The 21,916-nt window shown below is 41.3% G+C and overlaps 1 protein-coding gene across 2 annotated transcripts in view; it reads right to left on the reverse strand.

Annotated features, from left to right (window-relative positions):
• Positions 1–21,916, reverse strand: part of thada (THADA armadillo repeat containing) — a 130,097-nt gene that overhangs the window by 86,699 nt on the left and 21,482 nt on the right. For both annotated transcript variants that reach the window (XM_017690616.1, XM_017690614.1), the window contains exons 20-26: positions 19,516–19,647; positions 18,519–18,670; positions 12,385–12,494; positions 6,001–6,133; positions 3,011–3,133; positions 2,059–2,181; positions 771–862 (exon numbers count right to left, since the gene is read on the reverse strand). In XM_017690616.1, the coding sequence (XP_017546105.1) occupies positions 771–862; positions 2,059–2,181; positions 3,011–3,133; positions 6,001–6,133; positions 12,385–12,494; positions 18,519–18,670; positions 19,516–19,647 (865 nt within the window). The remainder of the gene's footprint in view (positions 1–770; positions 863–2,058; positions 2,182–3,010; positions 3,134–6,000; positions 6,134–12,384; positions 12,495–18,518; positions 18,671–19,515; positions 19,648–21,916) is intronic.

Raw genomic sequence — 21,916 nt, forward strand, 5'->3', positions numbered from 1 at the left:
GTTTCAAGTCAAAGTACTGTAAAACTGAATGGTCAATAGGTCAATATATACTTACAAATAAAAAAAAAGGTTAAAAATTCATGTAAATTAACCACACATCGCTGTGGTTCGAGGAAAAGAGTAAAATCTCCAAAACAGTAACTTTAAATGAGAAGGGAAAAACAACTATTTTACTTTTAATGTAAGCCATTGGAATAAGAGTTGTTTCTTTGGACCCTTCTTCATGAAATGTACATACAATGTAAAGGGCAACAGGCATTTTCAAATTATGTCAAAAACTGAAAAACAACAAAAATTGCTGTTAATTTACAGAAACTGAATGTAAATTTATAAAAACAAATCAGCAACTTTATTTCACAGAAATTTCCATTTATTTTAAGGGTTGTGACTGTTATTATTATGGTAAAATACTTTGTGTCATAACAACTAGCTGAACTTGTAAAACTTAAATTAAAGTAAAAGTATTTCTGAGAAATTTAATGACATTTTTTTTTTTCAGATTTTTAACCAGCACTGGGGAAAACAGACCCAAATTAATGAATGGGTTTTATATGGCACCCCTGATGCAGGTTTCATAATTAATTTACTTATTTATCTGTCGCACAGTGTAGGCTCCTCACCCATTCTCTCAATACTGCGTCACCGACACGAAAAACAAGATGCTCCGCATCGCTTAGGCTACACAGAGGTAGTATGTGTGAAACAGGCCTAAGGTGATCAAGCCATACGGCCCACAAAAGGGCAGGAAGCCAAGGGCAGCGATATCATACCTGTTCTTTTTGGAATGCTCATCCTTTCCTCTCTTCACTCCAAATATCCGAGTGATCAGAGTACTGAAGAGGAGAGTGGAGGAATTCCTCACCTGGGGGGCGGGGTGGGTATGGAGAGAAAGAGACAGAGAGAAAAGAAAAGAATCATCTGCTGGGGTGAAACAGAGGTGACCTAGATAAGCTTTCCCTCTCCTCACGGTTTCTGTTGGAGATCACTCTGCCATGCATTTTGGGTCAGAACCCCATGACTGAGAGGGAGTCAGTATCTATAGCACTGGCCTAAGGATCAGCCAGAAAACACAAACAGACTATTTTCCTTCTGTTTATTAGCAATAAATGATCTTCCAGGAAGGCCTCACGATGCAGTCATAAGAACAACTCTGCATCATAAGCGTGACCTCCCTTGCCTGACATCACTACCATAACAATCCACCAATAAACAGCTGTATTGTACAGAGAATCCACCACAGTTTCTCATAGATCTGGGTCTAGATATAAGCAGGGCTGCATGAATAACTCTGCTATAGCAATGTCTTGCAGTGCTGTCATGCCTGCAACACATTCCACACTACAGTGAGGCTATTTTGGAACATACAGGGGCAAAACTATTTCAGAGCTCTATATGAACCATAAATTATGAATTTTGCTCGCTACAGTTGAGTGCAATATACCTCCAAAATGTTAACTGTACTGTATGCACAGACCCAGAAATTGACCACTATTATGGCAGATCAAAAGGACAGGAAGGAAAGACTGAGAAACAGAGGATACTGGGAGAGAGAGGGGGAGAGGAATGTGACCTGGAACTGTTGCTATGGTGACAAGTGGGCGGAATGTCCCCATGTAGAGGTGATCAAAGTGGTCAATGCAGGGCAGCTCGCCAGGACCACCACACAGCTGTGTATGTCTGCATGTGTGGGTGTGTGAGTGTCTGCACGTAGAGCTCTTGCCCCTGTGTACTTTTAATGATTAACCTGTCAGGGTCTGCAAAGCAGTTACTATTTAACAAGACAAGTGTACGTGAGGGAAAGTGTGATGAAATATGAGGGAGAGTGTCTATGTGTGCGTGCTAGCGACTTCCCGTCTTCTCTGAATCCAAATAACAACGTGATGCAACTATAATGAAGGTAGGGGGAGTGAGTAGACTGCAGAGTCCTGTGTTAAAGTAAAACAGGTGTAATGATGTGGGGTCATGTTTTTGTAATTGTGGAAGAATTCTGTCATATTACTGTAAGAATGAAAAAGGTGATAGCAAACTCTATAAGGAATAACAATAACAATAACTCACAGCCCAAATAGGAGAGGTAAAGCCAAGCACTGCAGCTTTCATGCCCTCCGACACAAAGGGCATGATGTTCTCCCCCAAATGCGTGTCCCGATACAGAGCTCTCAGGATGTTCAGAGCATGAACCTGAAGACATACACAAAGGCATTCACACGGTGGCATTCAAAATATGGAATCAACAGCATACTGAATAACATAACAATATCAATCATAATCTTGTAACCAATAATATATGTAATAATGCACTTTAGTCAATAATATAATGAAAACAATTCTGTTTCAGACACAGTAGTGTGCAAACAGTTCAGTTAAACCCCTTCATTTTCCAGCCAAAATTGGCATTACGTATTTTTTACATTACTAGGGATACTGGATATAAAATACTCCACTTTAATTAGGAAGGGGAAAGTAAGGGGAAAATAAGGTGAGATTAAAAAAATGACTATTATATACAGAGAAAATGAAACTCCTAACAACCATGCAAGACCTGACAAATCCACCAAAACTGTGTCCATCACATTAAAAGGATTTAAAGCTTTTATCTTTAAGAGAAAGGAGAAAATCAAGCTTCATTCTTGCTTTAGATGTGATAAAAAAAATCTAAAAAAAAGTGTTTGTCCATCCTGTGAAAAGATAACATCATGAGTATGAAAGGAAGTCAAGAGACTGATTCTGAAAAGAAGACTTAAAAGCAATAATTATGTAATAATAACTGTAACAAAAGCAAAGGATGGACACAAAAAAAAAACATTTTTTATTTAAAAGTATATTTAGTTATTACAGCATCTATGAAATTCTCTGAATTTGATTTCTGTTCTTATTTTTCCTGACACTGCAAAATCAATAACGTGGTCTTTTCACTGAAAATGAAATAAATTAAGGGTGGTCTCTAACTTTTGCACAGCACTGTACATACACACACAGACAATCTCCTAAGTACTGCATGTGTGCAAACCTGCGGGACAGTGCTGTGCTCAGTAGCGCCATCATGACTTGGCATGGCCAGGGCAGTCAGCTCCCTCATGGTCATCTTCAGCAGGCTACAGCTGGACGACTTCGGCTCAGAGGACAGTAAAGCCTGCAAAAGCAGTTACAGAGAGAGGGAAAAAAAAAAAGAAAAAGAGGAAAACAGTTTACAGTGCATTTTTATAGCTTTACAGTTGTGCTATAATACTACTGTCTACAATTCGGATTGCTCTCAGAATTGTGTTGCATGTACTGTTCTGATGGGATTCATACCACAACATTGCAGCTAGGTAACAGCGAATGTGTGTAACTCATGGAGATACTGACAGTATTAATGAAACTCATAAGTGTCCTCATTTTCTCCTGTGTCCACTCCCTGTTGGGCCCTCAGGGGAAGCCCCTTTAAGGATCACACCCCATTCTCTGTTAAGATGGAGATTCACCTCATTACTGTGGGGAGGGTAGCAGACAGACATTGATACGTCCCCAGGTACCAGCTCTATGGAGAAGGTTGCTCAAAGTCCTATTACACAGCTAAAATGTCACTTTGAGTCTCTCTAAGGGGACGGAGGGAGTGGAGTAAGCAGAATTGAATTCGCCTTATGTGAGCTCAGGATCGTTCCTCTGCATCCCACAGCAAGGCAAGCTGCAGGGCGTGACCTCACCACGCCAGCCTGCCTTTTCCGGAACATACCGCAGGAACGCATGCTCCTGCCAAGGTGTTGAGTTTATTCCTCCTCTCACTCTTTCCCTCCCCTGAATTCGAACTCTCCCTCTCTCTCATCCAAAAGCTTATTAGTTTTTCTTGACTTCAGTGCTCAAGCATTCCCATCTCTCAATGGGCCTTCCACCAGGGAAGAATTCAATAACAAAAGCTAAATGAAATCAGTGATTGATATCCTGGTCTTACATAATGCTGCTGAAGGCAGACCTAGGGCAGTGGTTCATGGGAAATGGAGTTCTCAGTACAGGAGTGCAGGAAAGGATCCCTGGGGGATCAGAGAGGGCACAATACCATTTTGTGATACTAATATTGAAACCTTATCAGCTGATACTGATACAAATCCCATATTTCTTTCTTTAAAACTATTAAGCTTTACATTTCTTTAAATGAAGTGCTTCACTTAAGCTACACAATGTAAGGGTGTTTTCACATAGTTCAATTTAAATGAACCAAACGGAGCTCCGTTTAGGTGAACCAGAAAGGGAACCGACTGCAAATGGCTTCAGTTCTTTTTTTGTTCACATTGTAAGTGAACTATAAAGAGGACTCCGTATTCTCTCTGGTCCTTTTTAAGCACTGATGAAATCTCAGACCACTTCTTGTTCAGACCACAACTCCATTCAAACTCAGACCCCTTTCACATCACTCATGATGTACGCAGTGCTCGCAAAGTGGACAGCGACCTCTGATAAAGCTAACCTTTCAGGATCAAGAAGAACTACCAGACATGCCTGCTGCTCTCTTTTGGCCACGCTGAAACAATTGGCCGAAGTGCAATGCGCAAACTGGAAAAAATTAATGCGTCTGCTGCGGTGGGTTCCATTTTTTGCTGGGCTCATCACTGAGCTCCACCTGCCGAAAATTCGTGTCTGCAATTAAATAGTGTATTTGAAAGAGCAGCTGTGAATTTTCATTCATTCAAGTGTTCAGTGTGAAAGCAGCTTGAAAGTCTGTGTTGTCCGCATGCCTAGCATCAGTTTTTACTAACAAGGTAAAATCACATGGGCTCTCACATCTTATCGCTTTAAAATGTCAGGCTGCTGTCTTGTCATAGATCACAGACAGGCTTTCTTCTGAGTAGAACCTTATAAATGATCCTTGGTGGTTTGTTTTTACCCACTGAAGTGCCGGAAGACTGTAGCTGTGTGTGTATGGTGACCCTCGAGCTCTTCACCATAAAGTAAAGTAAAGCAAAAGCAGACTGAGGCCGTTTTGTTTTCGCAACGCACAAAACGAACTACTAACGGACCACTTCAGTTTGTTTCTGGGGCCATTTAGATGAGTTTGAGTTTGTTTGGCATGTTCACATATGCACGGAAAAACATGACTTCAGACACTTAAACGGCCCACGTGTGAAAATGCCCCAAGATTTGGGGATTTGGAAATATCTCTGGTAGAAATGTGTAACAGCATTCAACATGCAGAAGAACATTCCGTATCATGGGTTGTTTTTAGGACATTCAGATGTCTTCCCAAAACAGATGAATCTGATAAGTGTGAGCGTGTTGAAAGAGGATTCAAAGGATGTGTCTTTGGAGAATGTACGTGAATTATCTGCTATTGTAATCATATCATATGCATAGTGTTGATTTTACACTTGAGTCCTAAATATCAAGGTACACCTTTTTTTTTTTTTAATTGGCAGGAATTTTAGTCCAATGTCCTTTTGTTTTTATTCAGCCAAAAGGGCATTTCACAGGCTTTCATCGTGTTCTGCATAAGTCAACTGTTGAGATGTAAACAAAAGTTATTTAGTTGTTTGATGTGCTTACTGTACAGGTACTTAACTAGTCTTCTTTACAATGATGGTAGGGATAGGAACCAGAGGTTGCTATGCCTCAACGCAAATCTATCCTTTTTCATATAAAGACTTGAATTCCAAAATGCTACATATCCGTTTGTAACAATTTTGGATATAAAGTTTTTGAAAAGAATACTACCTTATGGCAAAGCACATTTTATTTCTCTAATAAAGGTGGTATTAACCATAATAAAGCACTGGTATGACAGTGCAATGATATGACTGACAATTTCTTTTCTTTCAAAAAAAATTTTAAATATCACTTCTCACCTGTGTGAAATGTGTGTTAGACTATTCAAGACCAACAAGCTAAATGCAGTATAACACTCAGCTAGCTGCTTATTTCTTATGTTATCTTTAGGCCACATGTGTTTACTACTATTACATGAATCAGATTTATTCTTTCTTTCCCCCGCTGAGCTGCTTCGGAGTTTTCTCTTGGCATCATCCTAACCTGGATGTAGAAGGGGATTCCAGCGCTGCGGCGGGTGGCACACAGTTTAGAAGAAGGGTCACTGCATTTAACCTCCTCCAGAACCTCCTTTAACCACTGAGCTGGTAGCTGCTGCAGAGTGGCACTGCCGCTCCTAGCAGACACACAAAGTGGGAACAAAGTTAATCAGACCTGCTAATGGTTGTTTGTTTCAAGTGTAACAGGAAAACCAAAAGTTAAGCAATTTAACCACTGCTGTACCAGTTGAAGCTTACAAAACCCACTCTTTCCCCCCAAAGAAGAAATACACAGAACATCAAAGTGGATCCAAAGGTGTTCCCTCAAGAACTTTAATCTCAGAGGTATTGCAGCCATGGATAGACAAGTAAGATCAAGTAAAATCCTCTGCAAAGTAAGGTCCAGCAATACGAAGTAAAACCCTTTACGCCAGTGACACATGCACACCCTCAAACAATTACAACTCACAGACGTCTACAGACACCGGGCCTATTGTTGTCCATAGCCTAAGAGTTTAATCCCGCGTGCTGGGGCGCTAAGCCGCATTCAGACATAATAGCACGACAGTTAGACAGAGGTTCATGCCCTACAAAGCACGGGACATGAAGGTGACTGAGCAATGCAAGCGCAATAGTGCCATTACTGGCACTTCCTCTGTGATGCGAGGTGTGGACCAGGTATGGATGTGTTGAGGTTATTCCAGGCCACGTAAAGCAAGAAAATGATTTGAGGCCTTCGTCTACATCTTTATACATGTGTACGCAATACTTTGGGCCCACCTGGTCATGTCTTGTTCTTTTAGTAAAAATAAGCACGAATCCTCTACAGAGAACACTTCTATATATTTTAAAAGGAAATTCCGCAAGTTTTCCTGTGTAATTAAATTACAGACATGTAATTTAATAATATAAATTCAGAGTGGTCTGAAGTGAGTCGGGTCTTTGGACAGAAACGTACTGACTTACACTGATTTACTTATTTCTTTACAGTGGTGCTGACAGAAGCCTGGGGTCATGATGTCTACAACACTAATATAGCCATTTTATTTACCTTCCAAGATGATCAGTGAGCCAACAAGTTTTCTGTTTTATTTGTAGTGATAATGATGGTCAAATAGTGGTGAATCTGAAAATACACATTTTGGGGAGTACTTTGCTTGATTATTTAGCCCTGCATGTACCTCTCCATTATGAATGAATTTTTTTTTTATACATTTTATGCTAAATGCTTTCACAAATCTATTGTAAATCAATGCCAGTTCATGTAAATGTTTTGTAAGGTAGATTTTAGAAGCATTAAACTCTTCAGATGTCTGGTTCCCATCACCACCACTGTGGACAATTTTGATTCTCCAGGTTTCTCTAGAAAGCAGCTTTTCAGATCAAACCACTCTGAATTACTTTGTGAACCATTTAATTATGCATATATTTAGAAAAGTCAGTGTAATTCCCTTTTACATCTACAATTACTGTTCATTTGGTTCCTTTAATATAATGAAAAAAATAGTACAGAAATAAGATGTGGTCAGTGAAAAAGTTATGACACCATCCACTTTATTTTTCACCAATATGTAAAACAAAAATAAGAATAAACAGTAACTGCAAATATCCAAGTAAAAGGAAATTGTGCAATAAATACTGAAAGAAAATTCCATATTAAAAAGTTACCAAACCACCTCCACACTACTGAAAGTTGCTCCCCTTTTTGGGAGAAACTCCACCACAGAGCTGCTTTGCGCTATACTTCTTTCTGTTCCAAAATGACTCGTGCAATGAACATACGCCATGCGCGTGATGTCATTACATCAACAAATCAGAATATTGCGGTTATCACAATATGGATTTTTTTTATTGTTTAGAAAGTTATACCGGTATTATCGCGAACAATACGATATGGTACACCCCTAGTCCAAACATCCCATTTGTCAGACCAGGACATGGAGCGCACAAGTGGTGGGGAAACACGTGTCTGCTTACTCCTGGAAAAAAAACAGGAAATGCAGGCCGACCTGAGCACTCAGCTTGTCTTCCCAACCGAGATCACACAGACAACTTTAAGACTGGATGTTGTGATGTTGTCCACAGCTGCCAAGAAGGTTCTCATCATCAAGCTTACTGTACCATGGGAGGAGGGAAAGTCAGTGGCATACGAGCACAAGCGGCTCAAGTATTCTGATCTGGCAGATGAGTGCAGAGAGAGAGGCTGGATCGCGACCATCCACCCAGTGGAAGTCGGTTGTAGGGGCTTTGTGGGGAAATCCACAATCCAGCTTCTCTGTACCACTGGGACGACAGGGACAAGCCTGAAGAAGTCCATCAAGGAACTGGCTGAGGAGGCAGAGAAGGCAAGCTACTGGCTCTGGCTATGGAGGAGGGATATGAGTTGGGGTCCAACGCCCCAATGACGGCAGCTGCAGGGGGTGGCGAAGAGACATCCCCACAAAGCCACTGCCCCCCCCACCACGAGATGTACTGGTCTGGGGTTGAAACAGCCATGAACGGTGGCACCAGCTGATGACCCTGCAGCTGACTCTAAGTGCACTGGAGGAGGTGCGGCAGGCACAGATGCCAAGCAGAAGCAACATCATCTATATATTAAAACAGTTTCCTATAGAAGACTAAACTTACGGTCAATTAAATAACCAACAAAACATGCAAGGATGTTGTACACGACTGCATTCATTTACGTAGTTTATTAGACTCATATTTCGCTTTCTTGTATTTCATATTAATCCTCTGCAGGCTTTGTTTCCGGCAACATGAAAAGACATGTCCCATATTTTGTTTAATAACTTTGGAAACATTTGACATGGAGACATGCTTTAATTTTTGTTTTGGCACAGAGATCCTGAGTTTGCTGGAAGGTGCAAAACACAATTCTCAATTTACTCATAGCGTTTACAGTTTGATGGTGAATCACTGTTTTTTTATATTGCTCAGGTTATACAAGCATGCATTGTTATGTACTGTCATTTATTTACTGTTGAAGACTTAACACAGTGGCAACTGTTGTTGCGAGCAAGACCTCCACATCAATCCTAAGGCTTGTTACTTAGTCTCTATACCAATCAGAAGTTTAGTTAGTCACAACACAGTTCTGCATGTCACTAATCATTCAAAAACAGGCAGATGGGTCAAATCTTCATCTTGACAGTAGTGCTGGGCCATCTTGACTGTTTGAAGGTGTTTTCATTCACTAAAGACCATTTAGCAATATGCACATGAGCACAACGGTGTGTGTATAGTCCGAATGTTGGCTTGCAGTATTTTCTGAGCAGTGGGATGCATTTTAATTATGACAGAAAAATATGAAAGCTTTGGGGAATTTCATGACTCAAAATAGAAGCTCCATCTTCTACTGAGTAAAAACAGTATTTTTATCTTTTTCATCTTTGCAATGTTTTACCTTTTGACAGAAAAGGCACATTTGCTTGACATGACACTAATGTTGACACATTTACAAAGCCCTGTCTATGTTTAAAATAAAAAAAAAAAAGATATAAAAACTCGTAACTTAACAGGGGTGTTACTTTACTGTTCAGCTTAATTATAAAAAGGTTTAAACTATGTAAGACTAATTTTCAGTTGACTTATAATAACGTGTGGTTTTATTGTATAAAAACAATTTATTTTGATTTCACAACAACTGTGCCTTTCAAACTGATTCATGCAAATTTTCTTCTGCTCTGGTTGGACCCGTTAGGAAGCCCAATCTTCAAACATTTCCTTAAGATGTCCTGACCATTTGGAAAACAGCATTGCTGAATTTGTTTCACTTGGACCACAAACAAGTCTTCACCATTGAATTGGAGTTTCAGTACATAGACTGTATGGACGGAAGAGAACGGTGAGTTTGAAACCTTCAGACAAACAAAGTCCCAACTCTTATTTAAAAAGGCAACATAAAATAGGTTTTTCAATGATAACGGCCCTTAAAAATATAAATGCATGAAATCATTCTCTTGAATTCAATGAGACACACTCCTACACCCGCACCCCACAGCTGCCCAAGCGTGTGTGAATGGCCTCTGCACAGGCAGAGACAGCAGTGAGGAATGCAGGCCTCCTGTTATGAAAAAGTACTGCTGTTATACAAGGAGCACTGAACCAAACAGTCCAGATCAAACAATCCACCCAGTACACGCAAACCACCAAGCACACACATACACTTAGACATGGACAGACACACACACACACACACACACACACACCCCCCTCACTCTGGAACATACCACCCGGAACACAAAAGCAACCTTCAAAAAGCAGCAGTTAAACACCCTACAATCAACACCTCATAAGCCACTTGGGGCACGTCAGTCGGCGTGTGCGTTCACACACGGACGTGCTCACTCTGCACACACAGCCAGCAACACCTCGCAGTCGCCAGCCCAGCTAACCCCTCTGCTGCAAACACGCAGGCCATGCAGCATACCAGACGCCACGCCAAGCACACACACACACACCTCTCACTCTGGGATTACACCCCCTGACTGCGTGATCACCCCCCCCCCACTAGAGGCTGTGTTTGTGTATGTCTGCTCATTTGGCATGTGCAAGTAAAAACCTTTGCACAACTTTTAGCCTCCCAGGAAACAGGACTAGCTACACCTTCTTAGGGTCTTGTTTATGCTTGGCCTTAACATGTGTCCTGGATGATTTGATCATGACTGGACAGGCCTGTCACAATTTTTACAGATTTGCTTAATCAGAATTATTTGAGCTGCTCACTATTATTACAATGGATCACAGCTATTTTATACAGTTATACAGTTTTACACAGAAGAAAAAAAAACTTCTTATTTCGCAATGGAAGTTATGTACCAATATTTCTATATCCTTGTGAACCATCTGTATTGGTCCATTCATCCCCAAACTACAAATACAATGACAGGAAACAAGAAAATGTTTTAATAAGACACTCACATCCTGAGGAAACAAAAACGCTAACGTCTGGTGCAAAAACACGTTTAAAATGCAGCTGTATTTTTTTTTAAACTAATCTGTTTTTATTATCAGTTACTACTAAGAATTGACTGCAAGGAATAGCTAATCAGCCAATTTGGCCAGTTTAGACTTTTAATTTTAGTTTTATGCAATGAACACGAAGACAAGATTGCTAATTGCAATTATTAATGACAATCCTCAACTAAAATGTCATGATCATGACAGGCCTAAGTGGACAGCAATATATACAGGTGTCAAGAGGACCGAGTGGGCCTTGGAGTTCTGATCCAATCAATCAAACCGCCAAAGGTGATGGTCAGAAACGCATAAAAACAGAAAACATTTATAGTGGGAACACTTAAAGCATTTCGATATTTCACTAGGATTGTCATAGGACCGCCTCAATCATCTGTGCCATCACAACACCTCACACTAGAGATCAAAGCGTTTTTTGGTCTCTGCTCCAATTTTTTTAGGGGTCATATTAGCAATCTACACAATTTAAGTGTTTGCAACAGCCAGTACATTTACAATAACAAGGACTCGTGGCACATTTATGTCAGACTGACCTAAAAAATGGGTGCCTTTCTCCAGCTGCAAAATCTGACCACATGCAGTTACTGATCATTTACAATCAGGTCACTTGGGACAGGTGTTCATGCCAACCGTGAACAAGGCAACAGAAAGAAAACCTATACTGGCTAATCAGGCAGCGTCATAAACGAACCAAACTTGGTTCTCTTAAGAATCCTTCAAACGAGATGTGCGAAAAACCTTTTTAAATGTTTAGAGAACCTCTATATTGTGTAAAGATTCTAGACCAATGGAAAAGTTTTTTCCCCAGTACTGTACATTGAAGCCAAGAATCATTTAGAAACCCACACAACCAACAATAAAGAAAATAAAGGAATAATGGGTGGACAAAAGGAAAATATCTGAAAAAACTTGAAATGACAAGGCGTTAGCGATATGCTCCTCCCCAGAGGGGAAGGGAACCACCCAAGTGTCCCATTCGTGTCACATTAGCAGCAGCGAGAAAGCTCATTTCCTTAACCTTCACACAGAGCCACATTCCATCGGCCATTAAAGCTCAGCTCTCCAGATGTGGACACTTTTCAAACTTCCTGATCTCTGGGAGAGCGGCTACTCCGTGGCTGGCTCAACCTCCCAGGCTTGCTGCTGAGAGCGTGCACTGGGGAGAGCTTGAACGATTCAGGTATGCATGCAGCTGCCAAAGACAACATCATGAGATCTGCTGAAGCATTCCTTATTGAGCTAGCTGAAACAGAGAGAGGCCTCTGCGATTAGTACAGCCTCTTACTGAAGCCTGTAGGTTAATCATTACTGTAATGGGAGGAAGGGAAAGGCAGGTTATCTTTGGTAGTCATCAGTCAACCTCAGATATCTTGTCTGCACGCTTGCATAATGCAGCCATGAGTCTCACCTGCACAGCGTGTCTGTCAGCCTCACAAAGCCCACGTAGGCCAGTTCAAAAGCCCCCCTGTGCCGTGACTGAAGCAGCTGCTCCTGGAAGTACTGACCTACGCCTTCCATCTAGGAGAGAGAAAGAAAAAAGGGGTGACAAATGAAATGCAAATTTCTGTTGAAAGAACAGAATTCAACCATGTGTAATGCCAAAACCAATACATCACTGTTTCAGTATCAAAGCCTGAACTATGAGACAAATCAACAGAAAAAACAGTGCCACATATCTCATAAGCTTCATTCAGGCCCCACCGAAATTAACTAGGCAAGAGATGAGTTCAAATAAGTCTAACTCCAAACGGCTCGTTAAGAGACACCCAGAGGTGAAGCTGTAGAAGCAATAAATGATTCCAGTGCTTTGGGGAACAGAAGTTTTGGAGTACAGAAGTTGATTTATGCACAGAAAAGGGGCCAGCTTTTTGTCAAAGTGGCAGTTCAGAAATCACTCTCTTCTCCTTTCACTGGGAAAGAAAAAGAGGGAACACATCCCAGACCGATCTCAGGCATTTCAACAAACCAATTGCATTTGCACAAATTGGACCATGTTTATTGGTGGGAAGAGTCTGATACAGGTTTATATGTTAGCAAAATGTGGTAGAGGCATGCACCAGGACCTGGCCCACCTCATATGAATCAGGCTGGAGGGAAGCCCCTCCCCACAGACAGGCAGGCAGATCGTGGTTAAAACCTATGGTCTGAGTCGACTCTGGAAAGGCTATTTATGTCGTGCTCCAAACAACCGTTAAAGCACTTCAGCTCCAATGGGACTTTATTTAGTCTGACGCTTCCTGTTTGCCGGTCCTGCTGCTTTTCTTTCTTTTCCCCCCTCCTTCTCTCCACGTGCGCAGAGAAATTTCCCAACTTTTTCCGCAGCTGGCTAATTACACGGTCGGGGTCAGTGACCTAAATAGCGGCTTTTCCTCTGCGACCCGCCGCTAAGAGACTTAGCGCTTGAGCAGCTAATGCTGTTGTTTGCTCGCTGTTTTGATTCCATTGACTCAGGCCTAAGGGGATTATGCAACGCTAGCTAAATAGAGATTGAGAGAAGGGGGGAAATGCAAGAGCCATGGAGTCTACTATCTCCAAACTCTTGAAGGGAGCAAGTACAGCCAGAACATAAATCAATGTCAAATCGAGAGACATATACACAAACATATCCCAAGCTTCACGCAAAACCCGCAAGCCTCACAAAGACTTAAAGGCAAAACTGTCAAGTCACCTCAACAATGGGTCAAAAACAAATCATGGACAAACATATACAGTTGGCAACATAGGAGTGGCTTTGCTGAGATTATTTGTAGGTTGAGGTTTGGTCTGAGGTTGGATGGGGTCAGTGAGTCAATGCCAGAGCTTTCAGTTTAGAGATGCAACCAAGCCCTGTGGCCCTGTACTTCCAGGAACTGAGCATCCATCTTTAGTCACATCAGTTGCGTGCTTGCAAAGCTACCAGTGGCAGCCAAAATTAACGAAGCCAACTACTCCTAAGCAGAGCAGCACACATCAAAGTCAGTTAATAGTTTGAAAGCCCATGAGCGCACCCTAGTTTAGTTCACCACCCTGAGTTTTTGTCAAAGCTGGAATGAGGGAGACTCAGTCTTCAACAAAGCCTCAGCTTTGTCTCAGCTCAAATGTAAACATGCAAAGCATCCAAGAAAGATAAGCATAAAGAAGCCTGGTTAGCAAAAGCTTCGTCCATGGTGGTCTACTCAAAGCACGGAAGGAAGACAAGGCAAAGGGTTTGTCAAAACTGTCCAACACACCATCCCTCATGGACCCAAGATGGTGGAAAAGAATCCCCAACTGGTGGAGTAGAGGGTTAGTTTATGCTGTCCTTCTGTGTCCAGCAAGGGCAATAAAAAACGAGGAATTATACACCGTCACGATGTGACTAACTAATGTGACTGTGTTTGCAGTTGCCATGGCGTCTCGGCGGCACGAAAACATCTGCTGCGTTGCTGCAGCGACGGCGGACCATAACAGGACGCGGTAGACTGACGGCACACACACACACACACACACACACACACACACACACACACACACACACACACACACACACACACAATCTCCCGAAGAGGACCTTCACTGTCATAAACACGCCACACTTTATTGACCTTTCAAAGAAGGGTGGCCTGGCGAAACACATCAGCGGTACGAGACGGCGTAGAGTTCAGCCATCACCACCGCACACACACAAAAACTTGAGCCATTTGGATTCACCCGACATCATTAGATCAACCTTTACGTAACACATAGAAATACTTCGGTAACCACAGTGGTGACATCACTGAATAATTCCACTCCATCTGCTGAAGCCATGAGGTCATCTGCCAAGTCTAAGTGGTCTATTACAACACAAGTATTACCAATGTTATATTGAAGTACACACCATAGATGGCAGTAAGCCGCTCCTAATTCTCACTGTAAACCATAAACATACACACAAATATCGGGTAACAGTCCCGATGACTTGCTTCACCCTGTTTTACGCGCCAAAGATCTGTGAATCAGGGAGAAAAGAAATGGAAACTCAAGCTATCTGTCAAAAATAATAAAGGAAAGGATGACATTCAAGCGAAAAACCAAGAGGCCGAATCTCAGTGGCCTGCATGAAGCAATTGTGTGAACCTTGGACCAGACGAACAGACAGCATCAGTAACTCCTTCACCCGTCACTCTCATCTGAACTAAGACTAAAGCAGAGTTTAAGTAGCTTGACAAGGAAGTGCCACACAGTTCACAAGAAGTGGATCAATTTGAAAGTAAATTCAACTGATTTTTCTAAATTTGCATTATTAAATTGTTAAGGTATACACAAAGTCATTTAACATGGATTGATGAGAGTTCTAGAGAAACCTTCTAGAGAATTGTTCTCAATGGAGGGGACGGGAACCAGATGTTCGAAGCATTCAAAGCCTCTAAAAGCTACTTCATATGAAGTTTTCACATGAAATGGTTATGAATAGTCTTGTCTGATGCCTGAGACATTGTTAAACGACAAAAGTTTTGAGACAAAAATTTGTAGTTTTAGCCGAAAACATATTTTAAACTCCATTTATGGTAGAGAGTTATTGCATCACAATTTAAGGCAGAATTCAGTTCTTGATAGGTTTACATATCTAGAACTGAACTACGCAGCACTTCTGAAAAATAAGTGGAATGCCCCTTTAAGAGCTAGTTTGAACAGTCTGTGGAAAGTACTTAAGAGTAAAAGCAGAGTCTTGCATTGAGATATTCTGAACAAAGAGCCCTTACGGAAAGTGCACTTTCATTTGTGTATAGAAAACCTCAATGTAACAAAATCTACAAAACTAAAAATAACGCATCTGTAGGTTGCCAATTGAAAGGAAGATTAAGAAATGGAATTTCCCCGCCCACTCACCTTCTGCTTCCTTCAGTGATCAACTACGAACATAAACACATGCGCTCACACAGAGTGAACATCAGGGCCATTCTGGAGAGGCCAAACATGCACTAGAGTATGTCCTCACACATGGGGCACGTGTCTATGTGCATCAGTATGTGCTACAGATGGAGAGCATAGTTCTGGCAGTGCAACAGTGACGACTGATGGGGTCTGCCACTGTCGCAGGCATAAGACCTGATAAATATGGCATGCGTAAGAAGTGGCTGGCCTCTGGCAGCAGGAGCAACCATTTGGAAAAAATGCGGGAGCAGGCAGGTAGTCAAGGCCATTAAACAGCAGGGTAGGTTCAAATAAAAGCCCTGCACTAACGAGGGCGGATGCTAATTGAAGGTGGGCGCAGCATGAGGTCACACGACTACGCCGCCTCAGACGGTAAACACACCTCTCTACATGCTGACGGCTGGTATTTGCCCTCAGGGTCTCCATTTATCAAACTTCTCAGAGTGAGAGTTCTGATGTCTTTTACAACTTAATGGCACAATTTCATTAACAGAGGAGTACTGGGCCCATATCAGCCAAACTCGTCGATCTGGGATTCGTTTACGCTTCTGATATAACACAGTAGAATGGCATGGATGCATGAGATCTTAAGTTAGATCAGTGTTTTCACTCAGACCCTTGAGAAATATGAGCCCTGGTCTAAGATCTATCCCAATCAATCAATATGAAGCTGAGATTTAGAAATCCTAGGAGCATGTATCTGCATATGCACCACTGCTCAAGAGTTTAGAATTATGGTTCAAACAATTGGAATTAAATCAGTCTGATGGCAGATATATGTACAAAATGATTAATATGACAGTCCTGGGCAATTTAGTATGTTTCAAATAACAAGTAGAAATCAAGTAAGTTGCAAAACATAGTAGACCAGAATGATGACCAGAATTAAACATTTAAAAAAAAATCTGAATGGTACTTAGAATACACAGAACACAACATTAACATCCACAATGCCTCATATTTCAAATGTGACAATTTTTGTAAAACAGATATTTACAGTATGCTAGAAAACCTGAAATAACCTAAACACATCTTTTAGTGTCTAGTTATAATTTTTACATTTATTTTGACTAAGTTGATATATACACACACACACACACACACACACACAAACACACAAACACACACACATATATATATATATATATATATATATATATATATATATATATATATATATATATATATATATATATATATATATATATTTATATATTTATATACACACACACACACACATACATACATACATACACACACACACACACATATATATAGCTTAAAAAAATATAGGGAACACTTAAAGAACACAATATAACTCCAAGGAAATCAAACTTCTGTGAAATGCATTAGGAGGAACCAAGGGCCAACCGCACCAGCATATGGTATCACAAGGGGTCTGAGGATCTCATCTCGGTACCTAATGGCAGTCAGGCTACCTCTGGCGAGCACATGGAGGGCTGTGCGGCCCTCCAAGGAAATGCCACCCCACACCATTACTGACCCACTGCCAAACCGGTCATGCTGAAGGATGTTGCAGGCAGCAGATCGCTCTCCACGGCGTCTCCAGACTCTGTCACGTCTGTCACATGTGATCAGTGTGAACCTGTGGTGAATTTGCCAATCCTGGTGTTCTCTGGCAAATGCCAAGCGTCCTGCACGGTGTTGGGCTGTGAGCACAACCCCCATCTGTGGATGTCGGGCCCTCATACCATCCTCACGGAGTTGGTTTCTAACCATTTATGCAGACACATGCACATTTGTGGCCTGCTGGAGGTCATTTTGCAGGGCTCTGGCAGTGCTCCTCCTGTTCCTCCTTGCATAAAGGCGGAGGTAGCGGTCCTGCTGCTGGGTTGTTGCCCTCCTACAGCCTCCTCCATGTCTCCTGGTGTACTGGCCTATCTCCTGGTAGCGCCTCCGGCCTCTGGACACAGCAAACCTTCTTGCCACAGCTCGCATTGATGTGCCATCCTGGATGAGCTGCACTACCTGAGCCACTTGTGTGGGTTGTAGAGTCCGTCTCATGCTACCACGAGTGTAAAAGCACCACCAACATTCAAAACTGACCAAAACATCAGCCAGAAAGCAGAAAGGTACTGAGAAGTGGTCTGTGGTCCCCACCTGCAGAACCACTCCTTTATTGAGTGTGTCTTACTAATTGCCAATAATTTCCACCTGTTGTCTATTCCATTTGCTCAACAGCATGTGAAATTGATTGTCAATCAGTGTTGCTTCCTAAGTGAACAATTTGAGATTTTATATATATAATATTATATTATATATAACCATAAAATATATATGACAAATGATTCCATACATCCTTTAAGCAGAATGTATATGTTTATGTGTCATAATACTGCCAAGTTAGCAGGTTCAATTTTGGAACATTTGAACTTTTTCTGACAAGCCTTTCATTGTTTCTCCAGAGACGGTCATTTTGCTTAACCTGAACTCTGGATATGCCATTAACAGGCAGCTCCATTTCACTCAACAACCTCGAAAAGATCAGATTACTGGAAAATTTCTTTAGTTGAGGTATGAGGTACTGTTCTCCAATACACTGTATGTCATATAATTACATAACGATGACTCAAACTTTGGGAAGGATCCAACACCGCATTTCTCTCACCATTGAAGTGATGCGAGTGCTTGTTTGTGTGTGCTGACCTGCTCCTCAGTGATGAGACCTATGTGGGCTGGTGTGTGTAGAGGCATGCTCTGACACAGCTCCCCCAGGAGCATGGACACTTCTTTCATACTCCTCCAGCAGCAGACCAGCACCATCTGAGCAGTGACCCGATAGGCCTCACCACCCAGCCCTGCACAACACACATACAAACAGTAAAGCAATAAACCATTTCATACTCTCAAATCCTACCCCAAACTATGACTTTAAATCTGCAAGACTCAGAACCAGAAGTGGCTTATGGTGTGACAAAATACTGACCTCTAATGGACAAATCAAATACTACATGTACAGAACCAGCCTGCAATATTAAAGTTTTCAACATTTCTGCATTAATGTAAATACAATTTCTGCACAATTAAATACTAAAGGTGTAACAAGTAACTCAGGGTGGTTTAATTTGAAATGCATTCTACAGTAAACTTTACAAGTCAGAACTGTTCACAGTGGTGGATCAGAACCAGACATTCAAAGAGCTGACAACTAATTGACTCTTAAGTCTCACAGAAACATTAAGTTTAATAATAGTTTTGAACGAGTTTAAATAGTTTAAAATCCATTCATGGCAGAGAGTTACACGCAGGGAGCTGCAAAGCAAATACATATTTTTTGGAAATCACCACTTTTTTACTGTTCTTGACATTACACACAAAATTCAGAAGACACATGTAGGTTCAATGGTCATTGTGGATAGTAAATAAAATGGCTATAATTGTCCCTCAGTTTTAAATGTCTGTCAACAATGACTGCCCCAAAATGTGCAGACAAAAGCCAACCAGACTAAGAATCAGATCTAAAATTAGAGTGAGATTTGTGTAGTCACCAATTTTAGATGCATGAGAACTGTGACTGGTCTTTGCTTAGATTAATGACTGGACTTTAGTGTTTGAGGACAAACAGTAGAACATGGTATGACAGAGGAGTATAAGATCACTGAGGCAGACAAGACAGTTATTTTTGATAGATGCTTGTTTTTACCAGTGCTATTGGTCTGAAAGGTGAGTTTCTGCTCCTCAGAGGTTGCATCCAGTTCTCGGGCACTGGTGAAGAAGTCATTGGTGTCACGAGGCTGGATCTCGCGGAGGATCCGCTGAAGGCCAGCAGATGTTTCTGTCGCAGGAAAGCACAGAACATACATTGTATGCACAATTATTATAAAAACAATCATATAAGCTAAAGTGGTAGTGAAACAAAACCATGTAATACAGTAGTCACTAGACCTGTGACAATTAGTTGGTGGTTGGTTAGTGCAGTGGTTAACACCTTTGCTTTCTATGCTGTAGACTGGGGTTCAATCCCCCAACAGGGCAAGTACCCTACACTATACCAATAAGAGTCCTTGGGCAAGACTCCTAACACCACCTTTGCCTTCCTGTGTAAAATGATCTAATTGTAAGTCGACCTGGATAAGAGCGTCAACAAAATGCCATATGTAAATGTAAATGTAATTAGTCATATGCAAAAGTTTGAAAATCTCCAGTCAAATTTAATTTTGCTCATTTTATCAGTAAAAAGTAAAGTTAACACATCCTCTACAGAGGTCATTGATCAGAAAGCAGGATACACCCTGAACAGGTCGTCAGTCCATCAGAGGGCAGACAGACAGACATACAGTGGGGGAAAAAGTATTTAGTCAATCACCAATTGTGCAAGTTCTCCCACTTAAAAAGATGAGAGAGGCCTGTAATTGACATCATAGGTAGACCTCAACTATAAGAGACAAAATGAGAAAAAAAAAAAAAAATCAGAAAATCACATTTTCTGATTTTTAAAGAATTTATTTGCAAATAATGGTAGAAAATAAGTATTTGGTCACCTACAAACAAGCAAGATTTCTGGCTGTCACAGACCTGTAACTTCTTCTTTAAGAGGCTCCTCTGTCCTCCACTCATTACCTGTATTAATGGCACCTGTTTGACCTTGTTATCTGTATAAAAGACACCTGCCCACAACCTCAAACAGTCACACTCCAAACTCCACTATAATGAAGACCAAAGAGCTGTGGAATGACACCAGAAACAAGATTGTAGACCTGCACCAGGCTGGGAAGACTGAATCTGCAATAGGCAAGCAGCTTGGTGTGAAGAAATCTACAGTGGGAGCAATAATCAGAAAACAGAAGACCTACAAGACCAATGCTAATCTCCCTCGATCAGTGGCTCCACGCAAGATCTCAGCCCGTGGGGTCAAAATGATCACAAGAACGGTGAGCAGAAATCCCAGAACCACACAGGGGGACCTAGTGAATAACCTGCAGAAAGCTGGGACCAACGTTACAAAGGCTACTGTCAGTAACGCACTACGCCGCCAGGGACTCAGATCTTCCAGCACCAGACGTGTCCCCCTGCTTAAGCCAGTACATATATGGGCGCGTCTGAAGTTTGCTAGAGAGCATTTGGATGTTCCGGAAGAGTATTGGAATGTCATATGTTCAGATGAAACCAAAGTAGAACTGTTTGGTACAAACACAACTCGTCGTGTTTGGAGGAGAGTGAATGAGTTGCATCCAAAGAACACCATACCAACTGTGAAGCATGGGGGTGGCAACATCATGCTTTGGGGCTGTTTCTCTGCAAAAGGACCAGGACGACTGGTCCGTGTACATGAAAGAATGTATTGTGAGATTTTGAGTGCAAACCTCCTTTCATCAGCAAGGGCATTGAAGATGAAATGTGGCTGGGTCTTTCAGCATGACAATGATCCCAAGCACACTGCCAGGGCAACAAAGGAGTGGCTTCGTAAGAAGCATTTCAAGGTCCTGGAGTGGCCTAGCCAGTCTTCAGATCTCAACCCCATAGAAAACCTTTGGAGGGATTTGAAAGTCCGTGTTGCCCGCCGACAGCCCCAAAACACCACTGCTCTAGAGGAGATCTGCATGGAGGAATGGGCCAACATACCAGCAACGGTGTGTGCCAACCTTGAAAAGACTTACAGAAAACATTTGACCTCTGTCATTGCCAACAAAGGATATAACAAAGTATTGAGATGAACTTTTGTTATTGACCAAATACTTATTTTCCACCATTATTTGCAAATAAATTCTTTAAAAATCAGACAATGTGATTTTCTGATTTTTTTTCCCCTCATTTTGTCTCTCATAGTTGAGGTCTACCTATGATGTCAATTACAGGCCTCTCTCATCTTTTTAAGTGGGATAACTTGCACAATTGGTGACTGACTAAATACTTTTTTCCCCACTATACACATTCACACACCTAGTAGCAATTTTACAGAGAACACACTCTATGGATTTTTATTATAAAACATGAAATACAAAAATGTATTTTTTTTGCATTTTTGCAAATTTTATTAATTTATTTTTTATTCATCCCCCTCTCCACAACATGCTAAACTCAGCAAAAAAAAGAAAAGAAAAAAA

This window comes from Pygocentrus nattereri, chromosome 5 (genome assembly GCF_015220715.1).
Source record: "Pygocentrus nattereri isolate fPygNat1 chromosome 5, fPygNat1.pri, whole genome shotgun sequence".
Classification (NCBI taxonomy): domain Eukaryota; kingdom Metazoa; phylum Chordata; class Actinopteri; order Characiformes; family Serrasalmidae; genus Pygocentrus; species Pygocentrus nattereri.